This window comes from Paroedura picta, chromosome 3, assembly GCF_049243985.1.
Source record: "Paroedura picta isolate Pp20150507F chromosome 3, Ppicta_v3.0, whole genome shotgun sequence".
Classification (NCBI taxonomy): Eukaryota; Metazoa; Chordata; class Lepidosauria; order Squamata; family Gekkonidae; genus Paroedura; species Paroedura picta.
In genome coordinates, this window is record NC_135371.1 from 175,133,416 (window position 1) to 175,156,154 (window position 22,739).

General features: G+C 57.0%; 2 protein-coding genes across 3 annotated transcripts; one reads left to right on the forward strand and one right to left on the reverse strand.

The window, feature by feature from the left end:
• Positions 1-1,094: 1,094 nt before the first annotated feature.
• On the forward strand, positions 1,095-15,674 carry KEAP1 (kelch like ECH associated protein 1). 2 transcript variants are annotated; one of them, XM_077329790.1, is made up of 6 exons: positions 1,095-1,239; positions 8,013-8,680; positions 10,110-10,795; positions 12,312-12,517; positions 12,699-12,875; positions 14,886-15,674. In XM_077329790.1, the coding sequence occupies exons 2-6, from the start codon at positions 8,138-8,140 to the stop codon at positions 15,071-15,073; spliced, it is 1,800 nt and encodes a 599-aa protein (XP_077185905.1). In that variant the 5' UTR covers positions 1,095-1,239; positions 8,013-8,137; the 3' UTR covers positions 15,074-15,674. The 2 variants fall into 2 exon arrangements, with proteins under 2 accessions (XP_077185905.1, XP_077185906.1); XM_077329791.1 differs by having other exon boundaries at positions 1,113-1,239; positions 8,017-8,680.
• A 118-nt stretch (positions 15,675-15,792) lies between these two features.
• Positions 15,793-22,000, reverse strand: SPC24 (SPC24 component of NDC80 kinetochore complex). The gene is made up of 6 exons (XM_077329793.1): positions 21,789-22,000; positions 20,218-20,397; positions 18,208-18,352; positions 17,668-17,760; positions 17,047-17,123; positions 15,793-16,028 (listed from the first exon to the last, which is right to left on the reverse strand). The coding sequence occupies exons 2-6, from the start codon at positions 20,378-20,380 to the stop codon at positions 15,922-15,924; spliced, it is 585 nt and encodes a 194-aa protein (XP_077185908.1). The 5' UTR covers positions 20,381-20,397; positions 21,789-22,000; the 3' UTR covers positions 15,793-15,921.
• Between the last annotated feature and the right edge of the window lie 739 nt (positions 22,001-22,739).

A 22,739-nucleotide genomic window follows, 5' to 3' on the forward strand; every position in this document is an offset into this window, starting at 1 on the left:
TACGTGGACGGGGGAAAGGGCCAGAAGACTCCGTGGGGCCTCTTCCCTTTTATATTTTCCTCCAACCCGTGTTTTGAAGCAGCTTCCAGCTCCCTTTCAGCCTTTCAGTTACCTCCAGTCCTATTCTTGGATTGATCATTAAGAAGTTCTTTGCTTCCCCTTCGCAGCCAAATCAATGGTACATTAATTTCTGTGCTTATTTATTGTAATTGCACAATTAGGCCAGTGCGATGCCGTGGTTAAGAGGTGCAGATTCTACGCTGGTGAGCAGGGTTTGGCTCCCCACTCCTCCACATGCAGCCAGCTGGGTGACCTTGGACTTTTCGGTCCTGTTGGAGCTGTTTTCACAGTTCTGTCAGAGCTCTCTCAACCCCGCCTCCTTGACAGGATGTCTGTTGTAGGGAGAGGACAGGGAAGGCCATTGGAAGCCCCTTTGAGGTAGAGAAAAGCGGCATATAAAAGCCAAGTCCTGAATGGACAAACTGAAGCTGATGCCCAATGCTACACCCGGCCGGGCCCGAAAGGCGTCGGGGGACCTCAGCTCTGCTCTGTTGACGGACAGTCCGCCCACAAGAGGGCGGTGGAGGTAACGACGGAGGCGGTCAGGGCGCCTTGAGCCCACTCGCCAGCAGAGGGCAGCAGTCAATGGGGCTTCAGCACCCACCGCGCTCCCTCCGGGGCTCGGATGACGCGAAGCACGGGTTCGAATCCCCCCCCCCAACCCCCCGAGCAAAGGAGCGCGCTGGGTGACCCTGAGCCAGACTCTCGCCCTCGGCCTGACCGACTCTGCAAGGTCGTTGTGCGGATCAGACGGAGGAAAGGAGCAGGAGGGTGACATTAGCCCCTTGGAAAGAAAGAAAGAAAGAAAGAAAGAAAGAAAGAAAGAAAGAAAGAAAGAAAGAAAGAAAGAAGGCAAGCAAGCAAGCAAGCAAGCAAGCAAGCAAGCAAGCAAGCAAGCTGGAGAGTGTCGAGAGGCGGGCAGGCAGGCAGGGACCCCACGGGGGGGTGGAGGGGCGGCCCGGGGGCGGGGCTGTGTCTGGGGGCGGGGCGTGCGGGGCCCCTCCCCTCTCCCTCCCTCCTTCCTCGGCGGCGGCGGCGGCTGTGCTTAGTCACGGTGACTCCCCGCCCGCCCGCCCGGCTCTCTCTCTAAGTGGGGCTCGCTGGGCCTGCGCTGCTCATGGGGCGGCCGGGAGAGGCGGCATCGGCGGCGCCCAAAGGGTCGGCGGCGGCGCTTACGGGGTGAGCCGGGGAGCGAGAGGCGCTCTGCACGCGCCCAGAGGCAGGCCGGGCGGGGAGGGGGGAGGGGGGAAGGAGGGGGCGGGCGGGCCGCAGCCCCCGCCTCCGTGACGTGGCGCTCGACGGGCTGGCTCGGGCGTGTGCATGCGCGCGGGCCGCTGGGGACACGTGTCGGAACTCGGAGGCTGGGCTCGTCAGGATGCCGCTTTGCGACGGGAGACCCGCTGGGATGGGCGGGGGGCCCTGGGAGATGGCAAGCGCGGCCGGAGACCGGGAGGGGGAGAAAACACCGGGGAGGGGGCCCCTTGGAAGCTGGGCCGCCACCCCCTGCAGATCGCCACCGAACCCCCCCCCCCTCCAATGCAGACGTTTGCAGAAAAGCTGGATTTCCAGGGCTGGATCCCCAGGCCCCACCTGGAGGCTGGCATCCCTAACCCTCAGTGGGGTCCCGGGCCACAGAGTCCCCCCTCCCAAGCAGCCCTTTCCTCCAGGGGAACTGGTCTCTGCGTCTAGAGAGGAGCTGGAATTCCAGGGGATCCCCAGGCCCCACCTGGAGGCTGGCATCCCTGACCCTCAGTGGGGTCCAAGGCCACAGAGTCCCCCCTCCCAAGCAGCCCTTTCCTCCAGGGGAACTGATCTCTGCGTCTAGAGAGGAGCTGGAATTCCAGGGGATCCCCAGGCCCCACCTGGAGGCTGGCATCCCTGACCCTCAGTGGGGTCCAAGGCCCCAGAGTCCCCCCTCCCAAGCAGCCCTTTCCTCCAGGGGAACTGATCTCTGCAGTCTGGATAGGAGCTGGAATTCCAGGGGATCCCCAGGCCCCACCTGGAGGCTGGCATCCCTGACCCTCAGTGGGGTCCAAGGCCACAGAGTCCCCCCTCCCAAGCAGCCCTTTCCTCCAGGGGAACTGATCTCTGCGTCTAGAGAGGAGCTGGAATTCCAGGGGATCCCCAGGCCCCACCTGGAGGCTGGCATCCCTGACCCTAAGTGGGGTCCAAGGCCCCAGAGTCCCCCCTCCCAAGCAGCCCTTTTCTCCAGGGGAACTGATCTCTGCAGTCTGGAGAGGAGCTGGAATTCCGGGGGATCCCCAGGCCCCACCTGGAGGCTGGCATCCCTGACCCTCAGTGGGGTCCAAGGCCACAGAGTCCCCCCTCCCAAGCAGCCCTTTCCTCCAGGGGAACTGATCTCTGCGTCTGGAGAGGAGCTGGAATTCCAGGCCCCACCTGGAGGCTGGCATCCCTGACCCTCAGTGGGGTCCAAGGCAACAGAGTCCCCCCTCCCAAGCAGCCCTTTTCTCCAGGGGAACTGATCTCTGCAGTCTGGAGAGGAGCTGGAATTCCAGGGGATCCCCAGGCCCCACCTGGAGGCTGGCATCCCTGACCCTCAGTGGGGTCCAAGGCCACAGAGTCCCCCTCCCAAGCAGCCCTTTTCTCCAGGGGAACTGAGCTCTGCAGTCTGGAGAGGAGCTGGAATTCCGGGGGATCCCCAGGCCCCACCTGGAGGCTGGCATCCCTGACCCTCAGTGGGGTCCAAGGCCACAGAGTCCCCCCTCCCAAGCAGCCCTTTCCTCCAGGGGAACTGATCTCTGCAGTCTGGAGAGGAGCTGGAATTCCAGGGGATCCCCAGGCCCCACCTGGAGGCTGGCATCCCTGACCCTCAGTGGGGTCCAAGGCCACAGAGTCCCCCTCCCAAGCAGCCCTTTTCTCCAGGGGAACTGAGCTCTGCAGTCTGGAGAGGAGCTGGAATTCCGGGGGATCCCCAGGCCCCACCTGGAGGCTGGCATCCCTGACCCTCAGTGGGGTCCAAGGCCACAGAGTCCCCCCTCCCAAGCAGCCCTTTCCTCCAGGGGAACTGATCTCTGCAGTCTGGAGAGGAGCTGGAATTCCAGGGGATCCCCAGGCCCCACCTGGAGGCTGGCATCCCTGACCCTCAGTGGGGTCCAAGGCCACAGAGTCCCCCCTCCCAAGCAGCCCTTTCCTCCAGGGGGACTGATCTCTGCAGTCTGGAGAGGAGCTGGAATTCCAGGGGATCCCCAGGCCCCACCTGGAGGCTGGCATCCCTGACCCTCAGTGGGGTCCAAGGCCACAGAGTCCCCCCTCCCAAGCAGCCCTTTCCTCCAGGGGAACTGATCTCTGCAGTCTGGAGAGGAGCTGGAATTCCAGGGGATCCCCAGGCCCCACCTGAAGGCTGGCATCCCTGACCCTCAGGGGGGTCCAAGGCCATAGACTTCCCCCTCCCAAGCAGTCTGGATCCCCAGTCTGGCAAGGAGCTCTGACTCTGGGCGTTCTCAAGGCCCCACCTGGAGTCTGGCAACCCCGTGTGTGGCCCCTTCTAGGAGCCCGCCGTGTGGGGACCCTCCAGGTCCTCCCGCTCTCCCAGGTGGAGGCTCCGCCCACAGGCTCTTGTTTACAGCCCCTGTCCAATCATCAAAGGGCTGGGCTCAACCTGCCTCCTTAACCAATTCAGGATTAGAGCCCTCTAAGAATTCAGCTTTCCCGGGTCCCGGCTGCTCTCCTGGCTGCTCCGGGGTCTTTGCTGCCCCTGAAACGAACTGGGCAGGGTCTGGGGAGCTGGGCCGCCATGCTGGTCAAGAGGGCCTTTGTCGCACGGGGCATAGGACTGCCCTGCAAAGCCGGCGTTCCAGAAGAACCTCGGAGGGAGCGCTGTGGGTGATACAGCCGTCCAGTAGCAGCTTCATGTTGGCCCTGTAGGGCAGGGGTAGTCAAACTGCGGCCCTCCAGATGTCCATGGACTACAATTCCCAAGAGCCCCTGCCAGCGAATGCCCATTGATAATGGGAATCATCTACCTACCTCTTTGATGGTAGACAGTACAGACCGTCCCTTTTGTCTATGTTGGCTTCCAATAAGGAGCCAGCCAGGTCCTCTGAAGTGCATCGAGGCCAGGAACATCCCCTGATGCTGAGTTCTAGCTGCTGGTATTCAAAGGTTGACTGCATCTGAATGGGGAGGCTTCCTTTTGAAGAAGAATAAGAGTTGGTTCTTATATGCTGCTTTTCTCTGCTCAGAGTGGCTTCCAGTCGCCTTCCCTTTCCTCTCCCCACAACAGACACCCTGTGAGGGGGGGGGGAGGCTGAGAGAGCCCTGAGATTACTGAAGAAGAAGAAGAGTTGGTTCTTAGATGCCGCTTTTCTCTACCTGAAGGAGTCTCAAAGTGGCTTACAGTCGCCTTCCCTTCCTCTCCCCACAACAGACACCCTGTGAGGGAGGAGAGGCTGAGAGAGCCCTGATATCACTGCTCGGTCAGAACAACTCTATCAGGGCTGTGACTAGCCCAAGGTCACCCAGCTGGCTGCATGTGGGGGAGGAGCAGGGAATCGACCCCGGCTGGCCAGATTAGAAGTCCGCACTCCTAACTACTCCACCAGGCTGGACAGATGGGCATTTGGGGACCGCGTCTAGCAGGCAGCTCTGGGGGCCCAGCAGGAGCAGGTCCAGGTTTGGGCCTTTGGGAGCAGTGGGGTGGGGAGGGGGTCTTGTTGGAAATCCCTGGCAAAGAAGGAGGCCTTTCCTGTTTTCCCCAGTTTAAGCAGGAATGGTGGTAACTTTCCAATGGCCCCATCCCCAGGAATAAAATCTGCCTGAGCTCAGATTAGGAGCTGCGCTGGATATCAAGAAGCAGGGGAGGAACAGGGACTCCTGGGTGCTCTCTGTGGATCTCCAGGTCTGGAGGGGGCAGGACTCACTGACCTTACCTGCAGGGATAGGTGAGGCTCTGGCCTTTCGTGGCCCTGCGGGGGTTGACTGCCTCTGGGGAGCCACCTCAGGTGTCCTCAATCCAAGTCCTGGCCAGGCCTGAGCGTCTGAACACTGACAGGATCAGGCCAGCCTGGGAGACCCAGGTGAGGGCAAGAGAGGGACAGAGGGGGTTTGCCACTGCACTGCCTCTGCACAGCCAACCTACGAGGCGAGCTTTGATTCTAGAGGTTCTTGCTAAAGGGCCCCAGCCTGGGCCGGTCCCAAAAGCAGCAGCACCTCCACCCCAGACAAGCCCTTAAGGCAGGGGTAGTCAAACTGCGGCCCTCCAAGGACTACAATTCCCATGAGCCCCTGCCAGCTACCGCTGGCAGGGGCTCATGGGAATTGTAGTCCATGGACATCTGGAGGGCCGCAGTTTGACTACCCCTGCCTTTGACCCTGCCAAGGGTTGCCAGGTTTGGGTTGGAATCAGGACCTTTGCTTTGCACAGCCTGGCCCGGCCCACTTTGCAAGCACCCTTGGGTGCCAGAAAAGGTGCCTTGGGGACCCCCGAGTGAGGCGGTGCTGCCCGTGAGGCCATCATTCCTTTCACAGGTGTGCTTCCCAAAAAGGAAGTGGTGGACATCGGCCTCCTCCACCTTAGCCAGACACTTGACTCGGGGAAAGTCTCCCAGTCCTTGAGCCGAAGGGCGGCTTTTGGACCTCTCGGGGCTCCTTGATGAGGGTCACCCAGCCTTTCCTCTGCTCTCCCGGGAGGGGATGTTGGTCAAGAGCCGGGTTGGTGGAGAGGTGAGGGGTGCGGACTTCTTACCTGGCGAGCTGGGCTTGATTCCCCGCATCCCCACCTGTAGCCAGCTAGGTGACCTTGGGCTAGTCACAGCACTGATAGAGGTTTTATGACCGAGCAGGAATATCAAGGCTCTCTCAGCCTCCCCTCCCTCACAGGGTGTCTGTTGTGGGGAGAGGAAGGGAAGGCGACTGTAAGCCCCTTTGAGACTCCTTCGGGTAGAGAAAAGCAGCATATAAGAACCAACTCTTCTTCTTCTTCTTCAGTAATCTCAGAGCTCTCTCAGCCTCACCCACCTCACAGGGTGTCTGTTGTGGGGAGAGGAAAGGGAAGGCGATTGGAAGCCGCTTTGAGACTCCTTCAGGGAAAGAAAAGCAGCATATAAGAACCAACTCTTCTTCTTCAGTAATCTCAGGGCTCTCTCAGCCTCCCCTCCCTCACAGGGTTTCGGTTGTGGGGAGAGGAAGGGAAGGCGACTGTAAGCCCCTTTGAGACTCCTTCGGGTAGAGAAAAGCGGCATCTAAGAACCAACTCTTCTTCTTCTTCAGTAATCTCAGAGCTCTCTCAGCCTCACCCACCTCACAGGGTGTCTGTTGTGGGGAGAGGAAGGGAAGGCGAATGGAAGCCGCTTTGAGACTCCTTTGGGGAGAGAAAAGCAGCATATAAGAACCAACTCTTCTTCTTCTTCTTCTTCAGTAATCTCAGGGCTCTCTCAGCCTCACCCACCTCACAGGGTGTCTGTTGTGGGGAGAGGAAGGGAAGGCGAATGGAAGCCGCTTTGAGACTCCTTTGGGGAGAGAAAAGCAGCATATAAGAACCAACTCTTCTTCTTCTTCAGTAATCTCAGAGCTCTCTCAGCCTCCCCTCCCTCCCAGGTTGTGGGGAGAGGAAAGGGAAGGCGATTGGAAGCCGCTTTGAGACTCCTTTGGGGAGAGAAAAGCAACATATAAGAACCAACTCTTCTTCTTCTTCAGTCATCTTCGCCATGGGGCAAAGGGATAGGAAAAATGCAACCAGGAGGCCCGCCTTGCAGGGTGAATATTACCCCGGATATTTGCAGGACCCTGAGTGGCAGGTACTCTCTGCAGTGTGGATCTGGACAGATCTCCTGTATCGATTATCCTTCCTAAGGACTGGACAGGACTCTCTGAGCCACGGATGGCTGAGCTCTGTGGGAACTGTTAGGGAACCGCTCTGGATGGTATTCCCAGGCTGGCCTTTCCGTCGACTCTGCTGAGTCACGGTGAGCATGTACAGGTTTTACGTCCGACCGTTGTTGACTCTTCCAAAGGAGGTGTAGACCTTATGCACTAAGCTCAGCGAAAGGGAGGGAGAAGGCCTGAACTGACCGTCTCTGGTTGTCAGGTGCGTACATGCCAAAGGGGAAGGAATGGAAGGACCTCAGGAGAGCCCTGCTGGGTCAGGCCAGGGAGGGTCCCTCCAGTCCAGCCTCCTGACCCACACTGGGGCCAGCCAGTTCTTCTGGAGGTCCCACAACAGGGCAGGGAGGCTGAGGCCTTCATGTCAGAGGAGCCCTGCTGGATCAGGCCCGTGAGGGGGGTCTCTAGTTTAGCAACCAGTTCCTCTGAAGCTGGGGGCCTCTGTTTTCTAGAAGGAAAACCACCAATATCCTCAAATTGTTTAGGGAGACCTGCTGATTGCACCCCCTGTGGACTTGGCACATGCAACTTGGCAAAGTGGTTAGGAGTGTGGACTTCTAATCTGGCATGCCGGGTTCGATTCTGCGCTCCCCCACATGCAGCCAGCTGGGTGACCTTGGGCTAGTCACAGCACTGATAAGGCTGTTCTGACTGAGCAGCAATCCCAGGGCTCCTTCAGCCTCACCCACCTCACAGGGAAGAGTGGGAAGGTGATTGTAAGTTGTTGTTGTTGTTGTTGTTGTTGTTGTTGTTGTTGTTATACTCGCCTCTGCCCGGTTGCTTTGAGACTCCTGGCAGAGAAAAGTGGCATGCAATAGCCAATTCCTCTCCTGAATTTTTGCGAGCAGAGAGGGCTCTTCTGAGGTCCTTATCAGGGTTCTGATACTTCTGGAATTCAACGCTTGGGCCTCTCCTCTGTTGTTTTTCGGGTTTTATGGGGCGGAGGGTGGGGAGGTGGCCTGAGCTTCTGCAGGATCAATTCAGGGCAGGGAGACCAGTGGCTCTTCTAACCAGGGAAATGCTGCTCTCCAGTTTTGGGTCTGGCAGGCCCAGTCCCCAGCAGCGGAGCCTCCCCCCCCCGCCCCATTTCTCATCCCATCCTCCTTCCGTAGCCAGGTGCAGAAGGGTTGCTGCCCGCCGTGACCCGTAGGATGCTCCTCAGCCCGCCCGGCCACGCCGCAACCCCCGCGTTCCCTCCTGCGTCTCTCCGTGCGATGAGCCCGCGGCGCCTCCTGTGATGTACTCCCCGGAATGCAAGGCGGAGGTGACCCCCTCGGGCAACGGCAACCGCACCTTCAGCTACACGCTGCAGGACCACACCAAGCAGGCCTTCAGCATCATGAACCAGCTCCGGCTGAGCCAGCAGCTGTGCGACGTGACCCTGCGGGTGAAGTACGAGGGCCTGCCCCCCGCCGACTTCCAGGCCCACAAGGTGGTGCTGGCCTCCTCCAGCCCCGTCTTCAAGGCCATGTTCACCACGGGCTGCCGGGAGAAGGGCATGCAGGTGGTGCCCATCGAGGGGGTGCACCCCAGGGTCATGGAGCGCTTGGTGGAGTTCGCCTACACCGCCTCCATCTCGGTCGGGGAGAAGTGCGTCCTCCACGTCATGAACGGGGCCGTCATGTACCAGATCGACAGCGTGGTCCAGGCCTGCTGCGACTTCCTCGTCCAGCAGCTCGACCCCAGCAACGCCATCGGCATCGCCAGCTTCGCCGAGCAGATAGACTGCGCTGAGCTCCACCAGCGGGCCCGCGAGTACATCTACATGCACTTTGAGGAGGTGGGGGCGCTCGCCGGCAGGGGGCGGGGGGGGGGGATGGGGCGGCCCTGGTTGAGCGGCGGGTAGAGGAGGGGGGGGGTCTCAGGTCCCAGCCCCCCCGCACACACACACACACACACACACACAGACGTGATTTTCTCTTGACCTTCCTCATGTGGAAAGAGGCTTCCTTCCCCCTTGGTCCGAAGATTGGCCAGTGGCCAGTCCAGTTCCACGTTCCGTGTCACACGGTAGCCAAAACCCAGGGGCCATCAGGAGGTCCCCCTGCAGGGCCAGAAGCCCCCCCACTGTGCCCCCCCCCCAGGTGCCAAGAAGACAGAGCAGCCCTGCCCCACACAAAAGAACCTAAGAGAAGCCGTGTTGGATCCGGCCAGTCCTCTGTGCCACACGGTGGCCCAAGCCCAGGGACCACCAGGAGGGAAACTGATAGGGCCAGAGCTCCAGAGGCCTTCCCACTGTTGCCCCCTAAGCAGGGAAGTTCCCTTTATGCCGGGCCTTGCCGAGCATCACTCTGAAGCAGTGCGTCTCAACCTTCCTAATGCTGCGAACCAGTTCCTTCTGTTCTGGTAACCCCTAACCATCAAATTAGACATTTGCTCTTTCTCAGAAATTAAAGCAAAACTGACCCATGGCGTGAAGATCCCTTGTTCATGATTGCATATAAATTGTGGGTTTTTCCCCCCCGCAGTTTCTCAGTTCAGTTAAGCCTCTTGTGTCCCACCATGTCGATCTCTCTCTTTTCCGCGGCTCTAGACAGACGAACGTTCTATCTCGATCTACCCCGCAAGGCTGTTGTGTGGGTCCCCCCCCCCCCCCGGCCAAGCTGCTCGCCCTGCCACGACCCCAGGTTGGGAACCAGTTCTCTGAAGGCAGAGGCTGTCTTGAGGCTTGCTGCTGAAATGGTTGCTAAATCCCAGGGCGGGGTGGAGGTGGGGGGGGTCTCCTCAATGCAGAGTTGGGATTGCAAACTTGCTCACAGCTCCCCCCCCCCTTGTTGAAGAAGAAGAAGAAGAGTTGGTTCTTATATGCCGCTTTTCCCTACCCGAAGGAGGTTCAAAGCGGCTTATAATCGCCTTCCAATTCCTCTCCCCACAACAGACACCCTGTGAGGTGGGTGAGGCTGAGAGAGCCCTGAGATTACTGAAGAAGAAGAGTTGGTTCTTAGATGCCGCTTTTCTCTACCCGAAGGAGTCTCAAAGCAGCTTCCAATCGCCTTCCCTTTCCTCTCCCCACATCAGACACCCTGTGGGGTGGGTGAGGCTGAGATAGCCCTGATATTTCTGCTCGGTCAGAACAGTTTTATCAGTGCTGTGACTAGCCCAAGGTCACCCAGCTGGTTGCATGTGGGGGGAGCAGGGAATCGAACCCGGCTCGCCAGATTAGAAGTCCGCACTCCTAACCACTCCACCAAACCGGCTCTCTTGTGCAGGTGTGCAAGCAGGACGAGTTCTTCAACCTCTCGCACTGCCAGCTGGTGACCCTCATCAGCCGGGACGAGCTGAACGTGCGCTGCGAGTCGCAGGTCTTCCACGCCTGCATCAACTGGGTCAAGTATGACTGTGAGAACCGGCGCCTCTACGTCCAGGCCCTGCTGAAGGCCGTTCGCTGCCACTCCCTGACGCCCCACTTCCTCCAGATGCAGCTGCAGAAGTGCGAAATCCTACGCTCAGACTCGCGTTGCAAGGACTACCTGGCCAAGATCTTCCAGGACCTCACCCTGCACAAGCCCACCAAGGACGCCCCCTGCCGGGCGCCCAAGGTGGGCCAGCTGATCTACAGCGCCGGGGGCTACTACCGCCAGTCCCTCAGCTACCTGGAGGCCTACAACCCGACCGACGGCGCCTGGATCCGGCTGGCTGACCTCCAGGTGCCCCGCAGCGGCCTGGCCGGCTGCGTGGTGGGCGGGCTCTTCTACGCGGTGGGCGGGCGGAACAACTCCCAGGACGGCAACATGGACTCCAACGCCATCGACTGCTACAACCCCATGAACAACCAGTGGTCCCCCTGCGCCCCCATGAGCGTGCCCCGGAACCGGATCGGCGTGGGGGTGATCGATGGCTTGATCTACGCCGTGGGCGGATCCCACGGATGCATCCATCACAACAGCGTGGAGAGGTCAGGGCCACATTGGGTTGGCTGCCTCGGGGCCCCAAATCCCTCCTGCAGTGTGGGTTTACTGGGCCACCTTTTCCCGAAGGCCGAATGACCAAAGCCCTTGTGGTACTTTCAGAGGGCGGATGAGTTGGTCTGCAAAAGGCGATCCAGATTCGAGTTCAGAAACATGTTGAGGTTTTGGAGGTAGAAGCTTTTGAGAGTCGGAGCTTGTAGCTGATGAAGGGAGCTGGATTCGAGTTCAGTGACGCTTTAGAAACGGACAGGATTTCTGGGCCATGAACTCCCAAAGGAGATTTGTGTCAGTCTGCAGTGGAACAGTGAAGAGTCCAGCCAAGCAGCACCTTAGAGGAGTACAAGATTTCTGGGGTGTGAGCTGAGGATCGGGGCCACGCTGATGCTAAATAGATTTTTCCGCACACTTGGGGGTGGGGGATTCTTCCCTATTTGCAGAGAGATCTGATAATGTTTGGGGATTTAAATTCCCCTGCAGAAACTCCAAGGAGCTGCCCTGGGTCCAGCTGCAACAGCTGCAGAGGCTGGGAGTAGCTCCAGTGAGGATACCGGCTCAGGGTGGGCGGAGGGGGGGGCTCTCTCCCTGTGAGTCTCATGACACACACACACACCCTTTGTAAATTTATAAACACAACCATCAGTAGTAGGTAGTCTTGTGTTCTGCAGGCTGCCTGCTGGTGTCTTAGGTTTCCACAGAGGCAGGAGGGGTGAGTCGGGCAAATTGTGTAGGGGCTCAAACACTGCACCGTGTTGAGTTTTCCCCTCCCTCCTGCGTGGGGCAAAGGGGGTCACAGTGCAACCTCTCTGTCCTGAACTGCGCACAGGTGCAGACTGACCCACGCCGTGCACTGCAGGAGTACGACTTCTTGCAGTTTGGATGCTATAGATCTGTTGACACACCCCAGGATCACATTAGCTGTTTTTGCCGCTGCGACACGCTGAGAGCTCATGTTTAACTTACAGCCCACCCGTACCCCAGGCTCCTATTCACACGCAGTTCAACTGGTACACATGAAGGGTTTAAGCAGAGGGCTTTGGCCTTATTCCCAACATCAGGGTGCACTTCTAGGGGAGACCAAGCATGGGAGGTGGGATGAGCACCTGAACTGGCAGGAAGGTAGATGGCCCAGCGTTGGATCTGAAATAACACTCCGTTGAGACTCTAGCGAGACAGCAGCGTCGCTCAGGTGAGATAGATAAGAACGGCTTTGGTACACGTAGGTGGACAGGAATCAACCCAAGGTTTATGGCTTTATGGCACCCGGCCAGGATGAGCATGGGGAGAACGCAGTCAGGGGGTGCGGGCAGGAATTGGGGTTCATGACACAAACCACCTGCCTGTTCACGATTTGGCAGTCCAGGGGTATTCGGGGTGGGGGGGGGGGAGTTTTGTGTTTTCTAGTTCCTGATCCTCTCACTTCTGGTCCGTTTACCCAACTTCTCCTCGCCCTGCATATTGTAAGCTTGGCCCCCCGGCGGCTCCTTCCTCTTCCTCTCCCTCCAGGTACGACCCGGAGCGTGACGAGTGGCAGCTGGTGGCCCCCATGCGAACACGCCGGATCGGGGTCGGGGTGGCCGTGTTGAACCGGCTCCTGTACGCGGTGGGCGGCTACGACGGCACGTGCCGGCTCAGCTCGGCAGAATGCTACTACCCTGAGCGGGACGCGTGGGAGATGATCGCTCCGATGAGGAGCATCCGTAGCGGATCAGGTGAGAGCCAGCGGGATGGGGGCCTTGGGTCCAAGCCCTGCAAAGCTCTCCCTTCGGGTTGGGCAGAGAGCCGAGCTGGCTCTCTCTTTCCCCGGTCACACCTGCCGCCGGTGCGGAGAATATGCTTGGGTTCAGATTTCGTTCTTTGCCTGAGCCGGGCACACCTCCGTGTTCCCCACAGGGGTTTGCGCCCTGAATAACTGCATCTACGCCATGGGGGGCTACGACGGCACAGACCAGCTGAACAGCGTGGAGCGATACGACGTGGAGACGGGCACCTGGTCCTTTGCGGCCTCCATGATCCATCGACGGAGCGCGCTGGGGGTCACGGTGCACCAGGGCAAGATTTACGTGTTGGGTAAGTCTGGACCGGGGGGGTGGGGGAGTGGCAGGGTGTCTCTGCCGGCAGTGGAGATTGCAGCCAGCTGAACAGAGGTCGACTTTAGCCCTTGACCTGTGGAGGGGTGCATGGGAGGGTGCTAGTTCCACACACACCCAACAACCTGTGACCGCACATGCTGTAATGTGCCACTCCCCCCCCCCCCCGTTAAGCTTCCCCCGCTCATAGGCGGAGTACACACCATAGGTACAAGCTGTGCATGGGCAGGTGCTTTCCCCATGGCCAGGACTGTTGGAGGGAGGGATTTCTGGCCAAAGGGATACGGACAGACTTGCACACGCTGTGCCCAAGTTCAGTTGAGCACATGCAGAAGGGGAGGCCCGGCCAGGGGATGGGGGCCAGCGCCTCTGCCCCCAAACTCCTCCTGTGCATGCAGGCACGGGGCTTCATTGGACTAGATCTAGACCTGCCATCTCTAGTTGAGAAAGCCTGTCATATATCCTTGGTGTTTTGGGGGGCAAGAGTGGGAGGGCTTCTGGGTGGCCCTCCTGGGTGTTGGTCTCCTGACTCTGCAGCCTCAGTGGGGGGTCTGCAGGGAGGCATTTAGAGATCAGCTGTTTGGTTACTCTGAGGGCATTTCAAGGGACCTAGAGCCACCAAGCAGCTGATGCCTGGCGATCAGCTGTCTGACCGACTTTCGAAAGTACCAATCTTTTCTTCCCCTGCATAAATTCCTAGTTGTAAACTGCTGTTCCCTAGAGGTAGTCAACCGGTGGTCCTCCAGATGTCCATGGACTACAACTCCCATGAGCCCCTGCCAGCATTTGCTGGCAGGGGCTCATGGGAGTTGTAGTCCATGGACATCTGGAGGACCACAGGTTGACTACCCCTGCCAGCACATAGATCTTACATTTCTGCCATCTGGAGGACACATTTTTGACCAGTGCTCCAGCAGCTGTCCTGGCTCCCAGTTGAATTCCGTATCAAGTTTAAGGTATTGGTTCTTACCCATAAGTCTATCCACGGTCTGGATCCTGCACATCGGAGAGACCACGTTTCCATCTATCCCCCCGAAGAGCGTGAAGAGCCAACCCCAACCAACAGGTGTTCCCTGGCCCCAAGAAGATACATCTGGCCTCAACCAGGCCCAGGACATTTTCTGTCTTGGCCCCTACCTGGTGGAAGGAGCTCCCAGGATGCTTCCAGGCCCTGTCAGTGCTCAGCCTGCAAGACAGAGATCTTCTGCCAGGCTCTTGGGACCTCGCTCTCTTCCGCAGGGGCTGCAAAACGGAGCTCTTCCGCCAGGTCTATGGTTGAGGCCAGGTTAGTGCAGGAAGAGCGATTGGGGTCCCCTGTTGCCAACAACGGACACCATCTGATTTGTCTCTCCCCTCTCCTCCCTCTAGGAGATGAATAGGGGGAGTTGAGGCTTCCGCCATCTTTACTTGCTGTGGATTGTTGCTCTTATAGTCCTTTTTAATGGGGTATTAATGGGGTTTTTAGTGGGACATGTGTAAACCGCCACGAGCCTTTGGGAGTGGCGGCCAATGAATGAATGAATAAAATATGAAACTCATAGCAGGCCCTACTGGTTATGTAAAAGCCCTTTTACCACTGTTTTGCCCATTTTAAATCTATTTGGTTTATTTCAAATTGCTGCTATTTCTCCAAATACTGGGTTGTACACCAGGCGGTACGGAAATGTCATCATGACCTTCGTTTTTTTTAAACTGTTCAATTTTTAAACTTTTAATTCTCTGTGTGCCATTTCATGACGCTATACGTGGTTCCGAGCCGGCCCATCGGGATGGGCAGTACACAAATCAAATCAATTAAGGTCCGGAGAATTAACATTGCTCAGCGCATGAAAATTGTGGCCGTGGACTAGACTTGTGCGCTTCGGCGGCCATTCAAGCCCGAGGCGGGCTTGAATGGCCACCGAAGCACACAAGCCTAGTGTGGACTGTGTCCCCCTGGATCATGCCCCCCTCCCCCAATACTTTAATGGCTGGTGCTCTCCCCCTGCAGGCGGCTACGACGGGGAGACTTTCTTGGCCAGCGTGGAGTGCTACGACCCCGCCACCGACGAGTGGGCGGAAGTGACACACATGACTTCGGGGCGCAGCGGAGTGGGCGTGGCCATCACGATGGAGCCCTGCCGGAAGCAGGTGGACAGCAACTGTAACTGCCAAAGCAACAAGGAAGACAGGAAATGACCCAGAGAGGGCCCAGCAAGAAGACAGAGCTGCTACGTCCTGTTCCGCTAGGAGCACGGGAGAGTGCCAGGGACGCCGGGAGCCTATTTAAACTTACCTGGGAGGCGACCTTGCCGACGGACGGCTCTTGCTCTGTGTTTTGTTTGGCGGGACAGTGATAGCTGCCGGACGCTGGGCCCTCCGCCTGTTAGCCTGGCCTTTGGAGGGAGGACGTTGTCAAGCTACGAAGAAACAACCCCAAAAAACGCTTAACTGTACTTCTCTGGAAGGTTAATTGCCTTTTGGGGAGGTGGGGGGTGTCCCGGCTTCTGGGATGCCTGCAGGGACAGACGGAAGCCTCTCTCTTTGACTGCTGGGCTGGGCAGGCCTTTGGCACAAGGACTCCCACACTGGGAGATTCTTAGAAAAAGTAAGGAGCCAAAGGAGAAACAGCCGGATGGGGAGAGGCAGACCTTTCCACCCACGACTGATGTTCTTGCAGGTAGGTCACAGTGTCAGTGGGAAGAGGAGCGCTCAGGTCCAACCAGGCCGAAGCTGTTATTAGTCCCGACAGGGAACTGCAGGTACTGGCATGCAGGAGCGTTGGTGGGGGGTGGGGGTGGGGGTGGGGGGAGGTCCTGTTTCAGCAGTCCGGCACCCAACACAATGATAAAACAAAGGGGTTTTTTGGGGTTTTTTTCAAATTACACTTTTCACATGAATAAAGTTACTTTTCGTGATTAGTACTAAAGTTTCTCAGTTTATTGGTTCTTAAAACAGACACCAAAGACGAAGGACAAGCACTTCTAGGCAGGAGGCTCAGGGACGCCCAGTGCACTTCTCCTGCCCTTTGCCAGCCTGCACCCCGTTCACCAGGAGGTTGGCACCAGGCTCCAGAGGTAGTTGCTTATGAAGCAATTGGAGTGCTGGCCACTCTCAAAGCTGAAAGGCTGAGCAACATCTGGCCCGTAGTGGACTGAGGGGAGGAAAGGGTTAAAGGAAAAAACGAGGTTTCCCGTCAGGAGTGTTTGTGTGTGTTCAAGTCCCCAAGGAGGGGGGCTAGTTTGTGGTCTCTTCCGGTCATTGTGATTCTGAAAGCCCCTCCTGATTAATTAGACAGGCTGTGGCTCAATGGCAGAGCCCCTGCTTGGCAGGCAGAAGGTCCCAAGTTCAATCCCCGGCATCTCCAGTTAGAAGGACCAGGCAGGAGGGGATGGGAAAGACCTTGGCCTGAGACCCTGGCTCAGTGGCAGAGCCTCTGCTTGGCAGGCAGAAGATCCCAGGTTCAATCCCCGGCATCTCCAGTTAGAAGGACCAGGCAGGAGGGGATGGGAAAGACCTTGGCCTGAGACCCTGGCTCAGTGGCAGAGCCTCTGCTTGGCAGGCAGAAGGTCCCAGGTTCAATCCCCAGCATCTCCAGTTAGAAGGACCAGGCAGGAGGGGATGGGAAAGGCCTTGGCCTGAGACCCTGGCTCAGTGGCAGAGCCTCTGCTTGGCAGGCAGAAGATCCCAGGTTCAATCCCCGGCATCTCCAGTTAGAAGGACCAGGCAGGAGGGGATGGGAAAGACCTTGGCCTGAGACCCTGGCTCAGTGGCAGAGCCTCTGCTTGGCAGGCAGAAGGTCCCAGGTTCAATCCCCAGCATCTCCAGTTAGAAGGAGCAGGCAGGAGGGGATGGGAAAGACCTTAGCCTGAGACCCTGGCTCAGGGGCAGAGCCTCTGCTTGGCAGGCAGAAGGTCCCAGGTTCAATCCCCGGCATCTCCAGTTAAAAGGACCAGGCAGGAGGGGATGGGGAAGACCCTGACCTGAGACCCTGGCTCAGTGGCAGAGCCTCTGCTTGGCAGGCAGAAGGTCCCAGGTTCAATCCCCGGCATCTCCAGTTAGAAGGACCAGGCAGGAGGGGATGGGAAAGACCTTGGCCGGAGACCCTGGACAGTCTGAGCAGACCAGTCTGACATTGATGGACAGATGGGTAACTGGAGCAGAAAGGATACTTCCTTTGATCAGTGTTGGCTCACAGGAGTAGTCCCACTCGATGGGGCATATTCGATAGTAAAGCTGCGACAGATGCCTGCAAGACAAAGAGGGTTTTTTTTTTTTTGGGGGGGGGGTGAATAAGAGTCCCATGAGACCCTTTCATTGGAGGAATCCTGTCACAGGCTGGATAGTCCTTGGAGGGGAGGCCACTAAGGATCTACACGGAGGCAAGCAAACCACCCCTGTTCATCTCTGCCGTTGACATGGATGGCCTGGGCTCGCTCTTGGAAACTAAGCAGGACTGGGCCCAGTGAGTATTTAGATGAGAGACCAGCAAGGAGGGCCAGTACTGGTACGTAGAGGAGGGAAACAGCACCCCACCCCTGTTCGTCTCTGACCTGGATGGCCCAAGCTAGCCTGGTGGTATCAGGTTTAGAAGCGAAGCAGGGACAGACCTGGTGAGTACTTGGAAGAGGGACCACCAAGCAAGTTGGAGGTGGCCAAAGAGGCTGGCAACAGACTTGGCTCGCCCAGGTTTTGGAAGCTAAGCAGCGTCAGCCTTGATAAGTACTTGGGAGGGAAGGCCACAAAAGAAGCCCAGGGTCGCTACGCAGAGGATGAGTTTGGCCTAAACTCACATAGCTGACTTGGATGCGTTGGTGTCCTCTTCTGCCGCCTTCTCCCATTGCTGGATTTCTTCTCTCAGCGCTTCCAGCTGCTTCCTCAACTCCGTATCTCTCTGGCATTAAGGAATTCTACTTCTGAAGGAACCCCAGGACCACCACTACACAGCGCTCCCCCCCCCCCCCCCGCAAAAAAAAAGCCCTCAAGGAAAGATGAAGGGCATAGAAGACCGAAATCCTCAGGATTTCCTCCTCTGTTTGGGCTGAACTGGCAGTTTCAGGATTAAAGAAACTTCAGCCCCCAGACTGTGTGGCCCAGCCTGGAGAAAGCCCCTCCCAAGAGAGATCTCTAAAGTTCAGCACTTGCAGGAGGAAAAACACCTCCACCTGCAGAGGTTATCCAACTGCAGCTCGCCTGTGGTATTACTCTCCACTCTAGCTGCTCCCTAAAAGGGAGTCCTGTTTGAAGTCCTAAATTTGCCCCCAAAGGGTTTTCGGTTTGGGCACCACCCTCCAAGTCCGCCTGCCGTGCCTGCCACGAGCCTGGAAGGATATTGGGTGCTGAGCTTCAGCTTGGCGTCTTTCTCCCTTGCCTGAAGCAAGCCGTCTTCAATTGCCTGTAGCTTCCGGAGGCTGACCTTCAGCTCCTCATCCCGGTCGGAGAGCTTCTGGGCCACCTGCTCCTCGGCGCTCATGAGTTCTATGGTGCGGGAAGAAGAGGGGGCAACTCATAGAATCATAGAGTTGGAAGGGGCCATACAGGCCATCTAGTCCAACCCCCTGCTCAACGCAGGATCAGCCCTAAGCATCCTGAAGCATCCAAGAAAAGTGTGTATCCAGCCTTTGCTTGAAGACTGCCAGTGAGGGGGAGCTCACCACCTCCTTAGGCAGCCTATTCCACTGCTGAACTAGAACCATAGAATCCTAGAGTGGGAAGGGGCCATACAAGGCCATCTAGTCCAACCCCCTGCTCAACGCAGGATCAGCCCTAAGCATCCTGAAGCATCCAAGAAAAGTGTGTCTCCAGCCTTTGCTTGAAGACTGCCAGTGAGGGGGAGCTCACCACCTCCTTAGGCAGCCTATTCCACTGCTGAACTAGAACCATAGAATCCTAGAGTGGGAAGGGGCCATACAAGGCCATCTAGTCCAACCCCCTGCTCAACGCAGGATCAGCCCTAAGCATCCTGAAGCATCCAAGAAAAGTGTGTCTCCAGCCTTTGCTTGAAGACTGCCAGTGAGGGGGAGCTCACCACCTCCTTAGGCAGCCTATTCCACTGCTGAACTAGAACCATAGAATCCTAGAGTGGGAAGGGGCCATACAAGGCCATCTAGTCCAACCCCCTGCTCAACGCAGGATCAGCCCTAAGCATCCTGAAGCATCCAAGAAAAGTGTGTATCCAACCTTTGCTTGAAGACTGCCAGTGAGGGGGAGCTCACCACCTCCTTAGGCAGCCTATTCCACTGCTGAACTAGAACCATAGAATCCTAGAGTGGGAAGGGGCCATACAAGGCCATCTAGTCCAACCCCCTGCTCAACGCAGGATCAGCCCTAAGCATCCTGAAGCATCCAAGAAAAGTGTGTCTCCAGCCTTTGCTTGAAGACTGCCAGTGAGGGGGCGCTCACCACCTCATTAGGCAGCCTATTCCACAGCTGAACCACTCTGACTGTGAAATTTTTTTCCCTGATATCTAGCCTATACCTCCCCAGATTAAAATGCGGACGGCTAGTGAGAATTGATTTTTAATTCCCTGAGATGGTCAGGGGCTGAAGTGGATGGCCCTTTGGGGGTCTCTTCCAGCTCCGCGCGATTCTGATCTCTTAGAACACCAGTGGCTGTCAATAATCCCACAGCATGCAGTGGGCAAAGACCAGTCACTGAAAATTATCCAGGCCTAAATTCACACATAAAGGAGGAGGAGACAGCTGAACGCATCATAACACTTCAGACTGAAGGTTCACAATTCAGAACACTCCTTTTCATTAAAGCCTCTCTATAAACAGAGAGCCAGATCAGCAAGTCAAGAGCAGGCAATGAAGAAGAACTGGGTATTTTGTACCCTGCTTTATACTACCTGCAGGAATCTCAAACCAACTTATAGTCGCCCACCTTTTCTCTCTCAACAGACCCCCTGTGAGGTGGGTGGGGCTGAGAGAGCTCTGAGAGAATTGGGATTGGCCCAAGATCACCCAGCTGGCTGCATGTGGAGAAGGAGTGGGGACTCAAACCCAGCTCTCCAGATTACAACCACGACACCCCGCTGGCTTTCAATGAGACTATCAATAATAAAATAACATAATGCCGTTTTTAGGGAAACCCCAGAAAAGATGGCACACTGTTCAAGGATTCAGTGGAAACTGTACCCCAGGGTTCATGCTGGAAATTACATTTATTTCCTCATCCTTCCCCTTGGTGGCCTACCAACCTATGGGGCTTGGTGTCTGCTAACAGGAGGTCTCCCACCACAGTGGCAGACCAGGTAACCCTACCACGCCCTGCCCTCTTCAGAAGACCCCACAGCAGTCTGGTTTGTATGCAGCAAAGCAGGAGGGGAGGCAGACTTTACCTTGGATCAGTTGCACGGTGGTCTTCTTTGTCTGCAGGAGCTTGTCAATCATCTGCTCTTGGTTCTCCAGGTTTCGCCTCAGGATCTTTCCTGTCTGGGTCGAGGTCATCATTTTCAGCAACTCCTGGCTCATTGTCTCCAGCTCACTGAGCCTGGCCATCATAGGGAAGTCACACCAGGCTGGGGGGAGAAAACCGTCAGGGGGGTGTTTTGTGGGAGGCGGCCATGCCGGTCTGCAGTAGAACAGCTGGATTCGAGCCTAACGGTATTCTCAGGGGACAATAATATGGGTGGGGGGAAGAAAATAAAAGCTTTTGTTCAAGGGAGCTTTGACTCTCCAAAGCTCATACCCCCCAACTGTGATGGGTAGTCATGTAAGTGTCTGTAGCAGTAGAAAAGCGCCAGACTCCAGGAGCAGCTTGAAGATGAACCATATTTGTGGCAGCGGAGGAGCTTCCTTGTGTCTATGTACCTGAAGAAGTGAGCAGGGATTCCCAAAAACGCCTCCCCTCCCACAAATTGTGTTAGTCTTAGTCTTGAAGGTGCTGGTGTCTGGTATCTCCTGCTCTGCCACAGCACCTTGTTAGAAGCACACCATAACAGTCTAAAGCCACGCATACAAAAAAGTCACATCCAAACCAGTCCCCCACTCATGTTTCCTCCCAAATTGTGTAGATGCCTTGAACAGATCTGAAAAAGGCACCAATGTACAGTTGCCAATAATTAGTTGGGAAATTTGTAGGGTGGGGACAAGGAGGGCATGGTTGCCAACATCCAGATAGGGTCTGGAGATCTCCCACAACCACAATATAACTCCAGGCTGACTGTGATCAGTTTCCCTGGAGAAAACAGCCACCTTGGAAGGCATCCTGCTCTGCTCTGCTCGTGGCCCTCCCCACCCTGCCACTTCCAAGCACTACCCCCAAATATAATGACAAAATAATCTGTATTTTTATAGCCCACCCTTCCCTATAGGGCAAGTCATGACGTATCAAAACACGCACTAATAATTGCGTAACTAAAAGGCTACATAGAATGATAGAATCATAGAGTTGGAAGGGGCCATAGAAGCCATCTAGTCCAACCCCCTGCTCAACGCAGGATCAGCCCTAAGCATCCTAAAGCATCCAATAAAAGTGTGCAGCCAACCTTGGCTTGAACACTGCCAGTGACATAAGCATACACGAGTTGCTTAAAACTACCTCTTAAAATAATCTAGACTTCTACACACAGGGGCCAGCAATGCAACTCATCTCCAGGCTAGAGATCACCTCCCAAGAGAAAGGGGCTGCTTGTGGGGGGGGGAGGGCACGACTCCGGAGTAGGGGACCCCAACGAGACCCCCTCCATGCAGTTGCCATCCTCCAGGCGAGAGGCTCCTCCAGGGTGGGGGGGGGTCTATGCAGCCCCTCCCCCCCCCGAGGCTGCAGGAACCCCCCCACCCCAATTTGGCGACCCTAGAGGAGGATCCCTCCCGGGGAACCCACCCCTGCCGCCTGGAGCTCAGCTGTCACCCCGGGAGAGCTCCAGGTCCTGCCTGGAGGTTGGCAACCCTACATTTCCCGACCTACCGGCTGCCCTCCGAGGAACTCCGCGCAACGTCCCCCTCCCGGAGGGAATTCTGGTCCAGGCAGGATTCGAACCCGCGCCTTCAAAACAAGGCGGGCGGGAGGGAAGAGTCCCACTTTCAGAGTCTGGCGCCCTTTTGTTTCATTGGCCACCGCCCCAAGTGGCTGCGCGCTGATTGGTTGCTTCGGACACGGCTTTCCGGTGACGTCATCACTAAGCGCAGGCGCGCCTCACACTTCTGGTTCTATCCGATCGGCTCCTCCTCCGCCTCGCGCCATTTCCGGTCTCAGAGGCCGTATTTTTCCCGATGACGATGACATCACGTGATGAATCATAAAGCTGCTCCAAGGCATGCGCCCCCAGAAACGAATGGCGGCTTCCAATCTGCGTGTCGATCTGTTTTTCTACCTCTATGGTTCCGAGCGGCAGGTCCTCCTCCTCACTGAGCATGCGCACGTCCCTCAGTCTTCCTGTTGTTTTCCAATTCCTTTGGACGGCTTCCCTGTTTGTGCGCATGCGTCTCTTTGCCTTTCCCCCCTCCCACTTCTCACAGCCAAGACGGTTGTTGCTCTTACCCGGTGCGGTCAGTAGGGGGCGCGCTGGACTGGCGCTGCAGCTCCCTTGGGAAGCTTCAGTGAAACCGGATTGTTTTTAATTCGGATTATTAAAACACAGACTGAGCAATATGTAAGGAAGAGCAGAAGAAGATGCCACAGGGGCTACTGCCTTGATTTTTAGGGTTCCCAACTTCCAGGTGGGGCCTGGAGATCTCCCAGAATTACAGCTGCTCCCCCCCTAGGCAACCCTGCTCAGTTCTCTTGCAGGAAATACCTGCTTTGCGGGGTGGATTCTGTGACATTGTTGCAGACTTGGGGGCCCTACCAGATTGCAGCCCATGACACCTGTTAAAGCTGCATAGCTGTGATTTTGCACTGCCATGTTCGCGGTTCACG

Coding starts and splice junctions, on each gene's coding strand:
- KEAP1 (XM_077329790.1), top strand. CDS start 8,138: ATGTACTCCCCGGAATGCAAGGCGGAGGTGACCCCCTCGGGCAACGGC. Junction 8,681..10,109: donor TCTACATGCACTTTGAGGAG/GTGGGGGCGCTC, acceptor TCTCTTGTGCAG/GTGTGCAAGCAGGACGAGTT. Junction 10,796..12,311: donor CATCACAACAGCGTGGAGAG/GTCAGGGCCACA, acceptor CTCTCCCTCCAG/GTACGACCCGGAGCGTGACG.
- SPC24 (XM_077329793.1), bottom strand. CDS start 20,380: ATGATGGCCAGGCTCAGTGAGCTGGAGACAATGAGCCAGGAGTTGCTG. Junction 18,353..20,217: donor CACCGTGCAACTGATCCAAG/GTAAAGTCTGCC, acceptor CCCGCACCATAG/AACTCATGAGCGCCGAGGAG. Junction 17,124..17,667: donor AACGCATCCAAGTCAGCTAT/GTGAGTTTAGGC, acceptor TTTGTCTTGCAG/GCATCTGTCGCAGCTTTACT.